General features: G+C 47.3%; 1 protein-coding gene across 1 annotated transcript; it reads left to right on the top strand.

Annotated features, from left to right (window-relative positions):
• The first annotated feature begins 5,571 nt into the window (after positions 1-5,571).
• On the top strand, positions 5,572-9,713 carry OCSTAMP (osteoclast stimulatory transmembrane protein). Its single transcript, XM_068207598.1, has 3 exons — positions 5,572-6,272; positions 7,160-8,198; positions 8,954-9,713. Exons 1-3 carry the CDS (start codon positions 6,229-6,231, stop codon positions 9,317-9,319), a joined length of 1,449 nt encoding a protein of 482 aa, XP_068063699.1. The 5' UTR covers positions 5,572-6,228; the 3' UTR covers positions 9,320-9,713.
• The last annotated feature ends 1,591 nt before the right edge of the window (positions 9,714-11,304 follow it).

Below are 11,304 nucleotides of genomic sequence, written 5' to 3'. Positions count from 1 at the left end.
CAGGTACAAATCTGACTCTCCCAGAGTCCTTCTGTCACAGGTGGTTGTTAACCGGACAACCTGTAAGCATGGAGCATCTTTGGGTAGATTCCTTGCCCCCCCATGAGAGCTGACGAGCCTTGCTGCTCAAGCTTCTGATACCCTACCTCGTTTTGGAAAGCAGCCCTGGCAACAGGGTGGAGGCAACTGGATTATTTATGTGCAGCCCAACGTGAGTGAGTGTATCAGAATCTGGCTGGGGAGAAGGCGGCGTGGCTGGGTGCTTCTGGCAGGGTGTAAGGCTGGGGTCTCATTGCCATCTCATGAGTAATTCTCTCGTGGAGGATGAAGACCATTTCTTCACGTCTGTGTGTGAAGGGATGACTCAGGAGATGTGTCGGTAGGACTCGGTGCATTGCTCCATGCTTTGGAAACTGGAAGGCCACAGTTTGTTTCCAAACATGTTCAATGTTTTGAAAACCTGGGACAGTGACTGCTGCCTGGTTCTTTGCACTGAGTACACGGATGGGGGTTTGGGACCAAATTAATTTCTGACGTAACTTTGGACATCGGTGGTGTTTCACTGATGGTAACTGTGGCCAGTCTTAGGTTGTGAGATTGACTCACTCACAAATGACCCGCTGAGTCACAGGTCAGTGGACAAGTTGCATTGGAATATTATTGACATTTCTTAAAAAATAGGCTTTGATTCTTAATGTCTTTTTAAATCAGATTGCTTGGATACTTTCAATGAAAGCATTGCAAATTGACTGTGATTTTAATCACCATTTTATCCAATTATTTTAATTTTATTTTCTGTAAGAATATAAGATATTAAATTTAAATCATCAGTCATTGAAATAGATGATTGAATGATAAAGGATCTGATTCTTGTTTTATGGAAGGTGAATGACTGGATCCCTGTGCTGGGACCGGTTTCTCTGACAATGTAAACTGGTGGAGCTGACAAGATTAACTGGCCCGGGGTAGGGATCCAGTGCATCTCCCTGCTCCTGTGCTGCTGATAACCCCCAGGGCCAGGTAGGAGGGCTGGCAGGGAGATGTTCACCAGCTGCTGCTGCAGGGGTTACCCTATGGGGGTAACCTGTGGGGGTCACCTTGGGGTGATGTGGCAGGTGGGAACTCGAAGGAGTTGAACTGAAATTGCCAAAACCAATTGAATGTGGAACTTTGATCAATCAAGTTTTAAAAAAAAATCCTTAATGTTCAAACAAAATCCTTAATGATTGTGGAAAACTTAAAATAAAGCACGTTGGTTAGCATGTCACATGGTCCTGTTTGCTCTGTAGTTTGAGGGGAGAAAAGCAAAACCCAAGTCTCCCCCTGCTCCAGCTTTATCCACGATTTGGGCAGGGGCTCCCCAGGAGAAGCAGGAGGGCATGGCAGTCCTGTGAAACAGCGGAGCAATGGGAAAACCCCTGGCCCAGCATCTCAGGGCTGCTCTACTCAAAAGCATTGGAGCATACCCCAAATCCCTGTCTGCTTGGCTGTGCTGGGTTTGGGCACTGCCGTTCTGCTTGGATGCTCCTCGTCATGCCTTAGCAAAGATGGGCTGAATGGGAAGGGAAAATTGCTCCCTGCAGTTTGCTTTCTCAGCCAGCTGTCCGTGAACAGCACAGGATTGCTGTCCCGGGCCAGGGAACAGGGAGAAGGGAACAAACAGGGAACAAACAGGGAACAAACAGGGAACAGGGAACAGGCTGTGCCCGCAGGCACCGCAGGAAGGAGCCCCGCGGTCCCACTGCCCTGAGCCACTGCTGCTGCAGGGGATCCTCGTCAGCCACAGGCACAGAGCTGCTCTGTCTCTGCAGCCTGGAGGACAGGCAGCAAGGGCTTTGGGCTCACCCAGTTCCGAAGAACAACATCCAGACCAGCTCCCTCTCAGGTGTTGGGGCCGCAGGTTTGTTTGTGGTCTCAGCTCTGACTTGGTGCATCCTAGGTGATCGAATCCAGGATGGTTTTCTTTGGCTTGAAAGCAGAGCTGAGACCACGGAATTTGTCTAGTAGTCTCCAAAAATTACTTCCAGTGTCCTGGCATGCCTGTGGCATTGTCTATCCAGGGATCAGGAAGTATTTCACAAATGCAGGCAGGGCAGGGTTGTGATCTCTGTGCCAACATGAGAAACTGAGGCAGAGAGGGGACCAGTGACTTACCCAAGGTCCACAACGAGGCCTTGGCACACCTGGGAAAGGTGTAAGAAGCACCTGGATCCTAAACCTCTTTAGTCCAAGACCTGTTTGCCAGCTCTGTCTGAAGCCCCTGTGTTTCCCAGGGCTCCCCAGAGGATCTGATTTAAGGCCTGTGGACAATAGCATTACCCAATTCTGCTCTTTTATACCCAGGCCTCTGTGAGAGTAGGACTAGTCTGGCATGCTTGAGTTTTAATTTTTTTTTTTAAGCAGAGATTTTAAGATTTAGTATTTCTGGGGTTCAAAGGTGAACAGGCCTGCATGAATAATTTCTGATTCCATTTGCTGCTGCTAGTACCAAGATTTGCCAAAAGCAGCTTTTAATGGCAAGTCAACCCCATTAGTCTTGAAGGGTCTGTGATATGTGTAGAGATATGAAAATTCCCAGGAAAGGGTATTTCAAGTGCTGTAGTAACCTTCTGTAACTTTGACTGTATTATTTTAATGGAACTTTGCCTATGCACCATTTCTCTAGGAATGTAAAAATCCAACAACCATCACAAAAGCCATTCACATTAGCAGCCTCCTTGTGAATTTTAATTAACAGGAAATGCCACTCATTGAAATTCAACATCCAGAATATCTCTGCTTTACTCCTTTGATGTTTCCCATCAAGTCCTGGACTAACATCCATATGTTCTCCTGAGACACTCGGAAGAAAATAATTTTAGTTTATTTATAGTAGGAAAGCATTTCATCGTTGTGTTTTATCCCAGAAGCATTTGAGTTGCTTTACAAACTGTTCACACAGAGGAGCTGCTCTGTGGGTGCTTACAGCAGGGAGTGATTCCAGAGCTGTGCTCCTCAGTTTGCACTCAGCAACGATGCTGGAATTTCAGGAGGGCTAGGGAAAGAGTCATAAAACAAATGAAAGTCCAGCATGATAGGGAATTCAGCTATTACAGGTCAGATAGCCTTGTTTCCCTTATCACATTTACCCCTCATAAAGGATATTGCTGGGATTTTCCTATATTTCTGTAGTAGTAACCTAAGAAGACATGATCTGGCTCTGTGTTACTGTCTTTCATTTGCAAGTGATTTAAAAAAAAAAAGAACCACCCCTAATTAGTTAACCTTTCCCACACCCTCCATTTCTCAAATGGGCAGAATAATGTGATCAACAGATGCTGATGATACTGTCATAGAGAATTCTCTTCAGACTTAAATAATTCTATTTTAGCCCTCCATTCATCTTTCTCCAGCCATTTTCTTAAGCTGTATAGTTCACTTACCCCACCCTCGGCCTGGGGTACAGCTTTGCACACCCTCTCATCCCTGTCACCATGACAAGGTGACACTGTCACCACAGGTTGACCTTGCAGGTGTTTTGGCACAGGCCCACCCCAAACACTGCAGTCTGCACTCAGAACCGAGTTTACACCCCTGTCCTGGTGGGTACAAGCTCAGGGCTCATCCCTAGTCCAGGTAAAGCCAGGCTCTGGTTCCTGGCAATGATGCCAAAGGAATTCTCTGCTGTCTCACAGTCCCAGCAAGCTGCTCACAGCTATGTGGGGCTTGGGTTCCTCCTGTAGTACAAAAAAGTCAAAATTAGTGATATTATAAAATTTTAGAGCTTGGGCTCTACAGAGACTGGATTTTATCAAGAAAGCAAATTCCTTTTACACCATCTGGAAACGACACAGGGTGGGAAAAGGCACCTTGGATCATCCCAGGAGGACACAGCATTCCTCCTTATCTTAGAAGTCTCCCAACCACAGAGTATTTTTTTGCAGAACCAAAATGAGCCAGACCTCAGGGTCTTTGAGCAGAGTGTGACCACAAGATGTCACAGTTGCTTTGCTGCGGTGCGTGGTCCTGCCTTTCCTGTGTCCCCAGTCCTGCCCCTTTCCCACTCCCAGCCTTCACCCCCCAGGTATCCCTATGAACACACACGCTGGTATTTTTTTTTTTTGTTTTGTTGCTGTGCTTTGTTTGTTGAGGTTTTTTGTTTTTTGTTTTTTTTTTTTGTTTTTTTTTTTTTTTTGTTTGTTTGTTTGTTTGTTTGTTTTTTTTTGGAAAAACAAGCTTCTTCATTGTATTCTGAGCAAGGTTAGGCATTTAGGTTTCTAGCTCACTTACAGGTCATTCATGGTATAAAATCAGAGTTTCCCCAGATTTATGCCCTTGCTGTAGGTCCAGCTGGCAACAATTTTGAGTAGAGCCAGAGGAAAAAATCTAAGTATAAGAGCAAGCAAACACTTCTTGGTGCTGCCAGAGTTACTGCTCAGTGTCCCCACACCCCACAGACTTCAGGTGCCTTTTCCAGATGGTGTAGCAGTCTCAGAAAACACCACGATGTTGTGGACTTGAGAGGTTTTTGTTCTTTATAGCCTACTGCTAAATTTATTTCTTTTTCTGCCCCAGAAAGCTGCCTGCATAGCCTGGATGGGGTCCCAGGGGCTGATGCTAATACCAGTTCACTCTGAAGTAGAGCAAGAAAGGAGTTTAGTTGTAGAAGAAGCTGATGAGCCTTGCAGGATTCAGCTATGGGTCTTTTGGGTTAGTCCCTTCTAGTGTGCACATTGAATTAAAGACCTAATTCATGGCCTGTGCAAGCAATTGCTATGGATGCTCCAAACAAACAGCACTTTCTTTCCCGCCCGCCTGGCTGGTGCCTCTTCCCGGCTGGAGCCAGGCAGGGTTTCTCATCTGACCCCTGTGCTCCAGGGCACCAGGAGGAAATGTTTGCTCCACCAGCCACACAGGAAAAACAAAACCCTCAGCTCTAAAGTGGAGCTGTTGAGTGGAGCAGCAAGGGCACAAGGGACCTGGTGCCTGCAGGAAGGGCAGAGGGAGCAGGCAGAGGCTTGCTTGGCCTTCCATGCTCATCATTCCTTGTCCTCCAATTCCTGCCACTGCCGTGGGATCCAGCCATGTCCCCTGGGGAAGGTGCTGCTCTCCCACCTTTCTCTGGAGGGCAGAGCCCCACGTGTTTTGTCCCCAGGGGTGGCTGGGACAGGGCTGACCTTGAGCCCTTTGGCCTTTCCCACCCAGGGGAGCATGAGAACATCCCAGGGGCCCGGTGGTTCCCAGCTGGCGGGAGGGTTTGGCTTGGGACAGCAGGTGCCCATAGGGGATGGGCTCAGTGGCAGCTGGATGAGCTGTGTCACCTTTGCCCACAAGTGGTGGCTTAGCATGAGAGCATCTGGCCCAGGGAAGGCTCCTGTAACCCCTGAGCTCATAACTGAGGAGCAAGCACTGTGGTTGGTCCACATCTCCAGGTGAGCAGGTTTTGTGGCTGGAGCTCTGCTGGGCACATCCTGAGGGCCAGGCAAGTTGGTGGTCCCTTGGGGATGCACATCCTGGCCTGTACATCTGGGAGCTTCTCAACAGTTTGGGAATCCTGACTGTGGCTGGGTTTTCTCTGCAGTGGATTTGCTGGCTATTGCAAATTCAGAAAGGTTCAAGATTGAAACTTCCTCTTCCTCTGCTAGGACTGTGAGATGAGCCTTGAAGCCGTTTGTGAGCCCTGCACACAGTTTCAGCAGGGAGCAGCAGCCTGTCAGAAGAGATGAGCAGTTACCAACTGGGTTGCTGGATCCTGCTGTGCCTTTTGTGCCATGACTGATGTCTGAAAGAGGAAAAGGTCCCTTTCACCCTGAGAGAGATGCCAGCCCTTCTCGCTGCTTGCTGGTGGGCAGTGTGAAGAGTAGTCATCTGATTTCCCCACATGGAATGATGACACCCCAGGTTCCATATGATCCTTGTTCCATCTTCGTCAGCCCATGTGTCATTGACTAATTTTTTTTTCACTTATGTGTCATTAAAATAAGCCTTCTCTGCAATAAGGGTAAGACCAGAAGAAGTGTGAAGCCCGAGCAGTGCTGTGCATCCTGGCACTGTTCTGTAGTGCTGTTATCCCCTGGGCTCCACTCACCAGGTTTTGCACACTTCAGGGATTGCCAGTGTTGCTGATCTGAATTGCCTTAAAACATCCTGGGTTTTGAGTCCTGGTTCTCTGGTGCTGCCTTGGTTTCCTACCCTGCCTCTCCCAACAGCCACATCCAGGATCCTCTCAGAGCAAGAAGGCACTGGAACATGGAGAGTTTTCGGGCAAGTCTGGGGCACCTCACTGCCACTGGGTATGTAGAGTCAGCTTTATCCCTCTCTTTCCCTCTGTCTTGATAGCTATTGTATGGCTTTTTCACAGAAAAGCCCCTTTCCTAGTTAAAATTGTCCCTCAAAGGATAGCTGAGGCTGGTGTCCAGCAGTGGGAGACAGAGATTGCCTGGCTGGGTTTAACCCTCGGGAGAGGCTCTTCTCTCCTCCAGGTTTTCTGGTTTCTGGAGAGTCACTCCAGATGTGAGGCCTGAGATATTATATTCTTTCCCAAATGTTTGTTGCCATTAGACATTTGAATAGCTTTATGAGACATTTCATCCTGTCTGTAGTGGCCAAATTCTTGTCCTTGGAAACTTCCTCTGGCACTGCAGCTTCAGTGTGAAACTGTGTTCTCTGTTTGTCACCCTTAAACAATTTGTGTTTGGCCTCCTCTTAAGAGGCAGGGAGACCACCACTCACTGCCTCTTGTCCATGTAAAACCTTTGAAATACAGAGCTGGTCTAACAATTTCCACAGAAGCCAGTAGCCTCCTCTTTCTCCCTCCAACATCCTCTAAATAAGCATTAAAGCCTCAACCACTGCCAATGAGGTGACCCCTCAGAATTACTCTATTATGATTTTTATAGAATAACACAATGTTTTCCTGTGCTTGCATTAACAGAGGAACAGCTGCATCGCACTTAGTATTTATTTCTCAATAAACGCCATGAATTTCCCTGTCCTGTTGCTTCCAGGGGAGATCTCAGCCCCAGCTACTCAGGGAAGTTAGCAGGGAAGTAGAGATGGGTGAGACCAGAGGCACCCAGAGGAGGACAGTATAACCCCCCCCAAGTGATCATCTCAAGAAAGCCCCCTAACCAGTGTTTATGAACTTCCTCTGCTAACACACAGGTACTTGTTTTTCCAGGATGAGAGCCCGTGTTTACTGTGAAGACTTTCTGTTCCCCAAGGTGCACAGAACTATGGCAGACCTGTGGTGGATTTACTCCAAACCTGTCCCAGCAGACGGCAGAGAGCTATGGACCTTGTTTCTGCAGTGTTCCTGCATTACAGCAGTGATAGGAGGCCTCTTTTACAACTGGATGTTTGCTTCCCTGGAGTACTCCTGGCACCTCTCCGTTGCCACGACCATCTCCTTCAGCCTGTTCCTTCTCCTGACTCTCCTTTTGGTGCATCCCGCCCGTTGTGTCTTCAGCATGATCATGCCCACATTAGGCACCAAGCAGGGCCGGAAGCTTCTCTTCTCAACCTGCATCATGATCGCAGTGGTGAACATAACACCCAACATCATAAGCAACATTAAAACCATACTGCAGGTCATTCAGTGCATCTGCAAGAATTCCTCTGACAGCCTTCTGAACTCAACTGCCCTGCTAGAGAAAGTTTCCTGGGAGTTTGGGGATGCAGTCCAAGAAGCCATTCCTTCCATGTATAAGCCTATGAATGGACATTTTCGCTTTTCATTACTTCAGAACAGCTCCCTGATTTACCAAAAAATGCACCTTGCTGGTGAGAAAATTACCAGAGAGTTCTTGTCTGTTGAGGTACTGGTCAAAGACTCTGTACGAGTAGCCAACAGACTGGCTGCTGGTTTCTTCATGCTCTATCTCTGTTTTGAGTCCACCTGGTATTTGAAAAATTATCTCACCAACCTCCGCTTCAACAATTTTTACATCACCAAGAAGCTGGAACGTTTAGCCATGGACAGAAGAGCAGCTCATCTCCTGGTGGGCTCATCCAAAAAACTCATCCGACCAACAGGCTTGAAGCTGTCCAGGGAAGAAGTGGTGCTGTGCCTCGTGCAAGCCATGCTGGTGACGGTGGCCCTGATGCTGATGCTGGTGGTGGTGGCCATGGACCACTTTGCATTCAGCGTGGCAGACACGGCAGTGAGAAAGGCAGCTCAGTTCTCCGCCGTGCCCGTCACTCTCAGCATCAAATACAAGGTGAGCCCTGGGGTGTCCTGCCCTGCCCTGTGTGGGGACCCACTCTGTGTCCCTGCAGGGAGGCGGTGGTGGGGATTGCAGTCTTTGTACTCTTATTTACACAATCCTGACTTCCCTCCCCAGCAGCCAGCAGGATGAGCAACAAGCTTTGGGGGAGGAGGCAGTGCCACAACCTCAGCTGCTCAGGGGCAGCTGTTGAACACTGAGAATGTCTCCTCATCCTATTGCAAGGGCTGTTTCTTCAGTAGAAATCCCTGCTTGCTGGGTTTGTTGTTGCCCTCTGCAATCATTTCCACAAACCTCCCCAGTTTCCAATTCAATATTCTTTGGCTTGGTGTTTTAAATTCCCTCTTCTGCCACACAGCCAGCCTCCTTCCCCAGCCCAGGATCCTTAGTGCAGATACCTGCTTACAATGGGATTACAGGAAAACAGTCAGGGCCTAGAAAAAGCCTCTAATATTCAAATATCCAGCCATGGTCTGGATGGTGTCTTTCACCATAAAACTCACACAAGGAATGCCTGTTTTGAAGCCTGTTCCAGTGGATGAAGATGACAGATAGCACTGGCTCTCACCCTGCCCAGTGCTCAGTGCCTACACATTGCACTGTTACTCAGCCTGAAGTGATCACACCCTTCGGCGTCCTTCTCTTGTGCTGTAACAGTGATGCCACCTCGCCAGGCAGATATTTCTGTAGTAATCAGTTGATTTTGGTTTCTTCACTCCCCATTTACATTTTAACTCTCCTTATTTCAGGCTGAAGTAGGGATCCTGCCCTTTCTATTCAAAATTTTCTGGCGTCCTTCTGAGGCATTACTGCTCAGGGACTTCAACAGGACCTACCACCATCACCTGATCTTCAGCTCTGCCCGCTGCAGGATCAGCCCCCCCACGCCTCCCAACCCCTCTGTGCTGCTCGTTGTGGGGCTGCTCTTCTGCATCCTCTACGCCACCGTGTTCCTGGAAACCTACGCCCGGCGCCTGTGCCGGAGAATCGCCGCCTCCTTCTTCCAGAGCTGGGAGGAGAAGAGAGTGCTTCACCTGTACAGGAAACTGTCCAGGAGGCACAGGAAGGAGCAAAACTCTGTGAAGGGTGCTTTGGGAAGTCAGGGGGATGTCTGATACCACAGCACAGGCTTCTGCCACAGGATCACACATCTTATTTTCCAGAGTTAGAGAAGTGTTTGGAGCTTGGGGGAAAAATACTAAAAATACCCCCAACAACTTAAAAAAAAAAAAAACTAAAAAAAAAAAGAAAAAAAGTTGAAATGTCACATTTTTGCATTAATTTGAGAAAAATGGGCTACATTTCCTTTTTCTGTGTTATTTTAATACCTAGAAGAAGGTATGGAGTCAGCTGTTGTATATCTGCAGCACTGGGCAAGGCTAACTGAGAAACAGATAGGAGTTGGGGTCTGGGAGGAGCTCATTTACCTTCTCCACCACATCTGTGCTGGAAGAAGTACATACTTCCTTTCTTTCTGAAGTTATACCTTCAGGCAACAAAAAGGGAAAGTAAATTCAAGATCAATATGAACATGAGAGGCACACCCTGGGCATGAGTGGTGGAAATCAGCCCATGAGGGCTTTATAAAATCTCTTCAAAATGGCTGTTCAAAGTAAAATATAAATCAAGTAGCTGCAGGACCTCAGAAGAGAATGAGAACAGTCAATAAAGGTCAATTTGGGTGTCAATCTCTTTTCCCAAGTAAGAAGTGATAGGATGAGAGGAAACAGCCTCAAGTTGTGCCAGTAGAGGTTTAGATTTGATATTGGGAAAAAAAATTCTTCAAGGTTTACCAAGCACTGGCAGAGGCTGCCCAGGACAGTGGTAAGGTCATCATCCCTGGAGGGATTTAAACGACACAAAGATGTGGAATTGGGGACATGTTTTAATGGTCCCTTGGCAGTGCCGGGTTAATGGTTGGATTTCATGTTGGGTTGTTGGGTTGTTTCAAGCTCAGAAATTATGTAATTGTATCAGAATTCATAAATGCATCACTTGGGCAGCATCTGAAATGTGTTATTTTTGATAGAGAGGCAGATTGGGCACCTCTGTAGGAGCCGAAGGAGAGGGAGATAAATCCCTGCCAGGTTATAAACTAAGCAACTTCACAACTTCATTTCTTTGAAGCATGTCTATTATTTTCCTCCCTTCTTCCATTAAAGTCTTCATTAAGGTAATTATTTGACATAATGCACCTCAATGAGATTAAATGACAGAAATTAAGTGGTAGCTGCTGCCAGATGCACTGAATTTTCTTATCTTCTGTGGTACTTGAAACAAGTATGTTTGGATTTTATTTTTTTAAGCATCTATCTTACAAAACCCTAGTGAATTCATCTCCCCAGGTTTTTTAATGTCCTGTTGTTTTCTGATGATTAATCCAAGCACCTTTGTGCCTCTACAGCAACTGGGGGCTTTGTCATGGTGTTTCTGTAGAAAATGCCCTGTGCTCTGCTGTTTGGGTGGAAGCAAAAATATTTCCACTGAGTAGCTAAAATTATCTGGAGCTGGGGGTTCAAATAGCTGGGAGGAGAGAAGCCCTTCAGACAGCAAACCATCCCAGCAGCATGCTGTCTTCCAACAAGGACAACTTGAAAAAGAGTTTTTCCTCAGGAAGACTTATCTTTTTGACATCAGCCATGTTGTCCCTGGTGCCAAATTGGGCTGTCATGTTTTCCCCAGACAGAGGAGGCAGAGCTGCTGGAAATTGCTCTGCTCTCCTGAGAGGCATTGTTCCTCAGCCAGATAAAGGTGTGACAAAATAGAAAACATTGCCATTATAAAGCTGTATTGCCCACTGGAGGGGTGGGCTGCCTTGCCAAGGTTTGCTTGATGGTGCAAGAGAGAAATACTGAGCAAATTATCCAGCAGGAAATGTTAATTTATTCACATATTTTTTATTAAGTAGAACCAATGTACAAGTCTTGTTATTTGCTGAGGGATTTTCATCCCTCAGAGCCCCTCCATACTCATACCCTCACTCCTGCTCATCAGGGCTCCCGTGTCCTTTGTTTTCACTCAGCACATCCCTCCCCTGCCACAGGCAGAGGAAATGGGGAGCAAGGCTTTATCCTGTGTCACTGTCCACCTCCTCCCCGGG

This window comes from Anomalospiza imberbis, chromosome 17 (genome assembly GCF_031753505.1).
Source record: "Anomalospiza imberbis isolate Cuckoo-Finch-1a 21T00152 chromosome 17, ASM3175350v1, whole genome shotgun sequence".
Taxonomy (NCBI): domain Eukaryota; kingdom Metazoa; phylum Chordata; class Aves; order Passeriformes; family Viduidae; genus Anomalospiza; species Anomalospiza imberbis.
This window is presented reverse-complemented; position numbering and strand designations above follow the sequence as displayed.

What these genes read in the sequence shown, in the direction of transcription:
- OCSTAMP (XM_068207598.1), top strand. Translation starts at nt 6,229, where the DNA reads ATGGAGAGTTTTCGGGCAAGTCTGGGGCACCTCACTGCCACTGG. An exon ending in GGGCACCTCACTGCCACTGG is followed by an intron (nt 6,273 to 7,159) that starts GTATGTAGAGTC and finishes TTGTTTTTCCAG; the next exon opens with GATGAGAGCCCGTGTTTACT. An exon ending in CTCTCAGCATCAAATACAAG is followed by an intron (nt 8,199 to 8,953) that starts GTGAGCCCTGGG and finishes TCCTTATTTCAG; the next exon opens with GCTGAAGTAGGGATCCTGCC.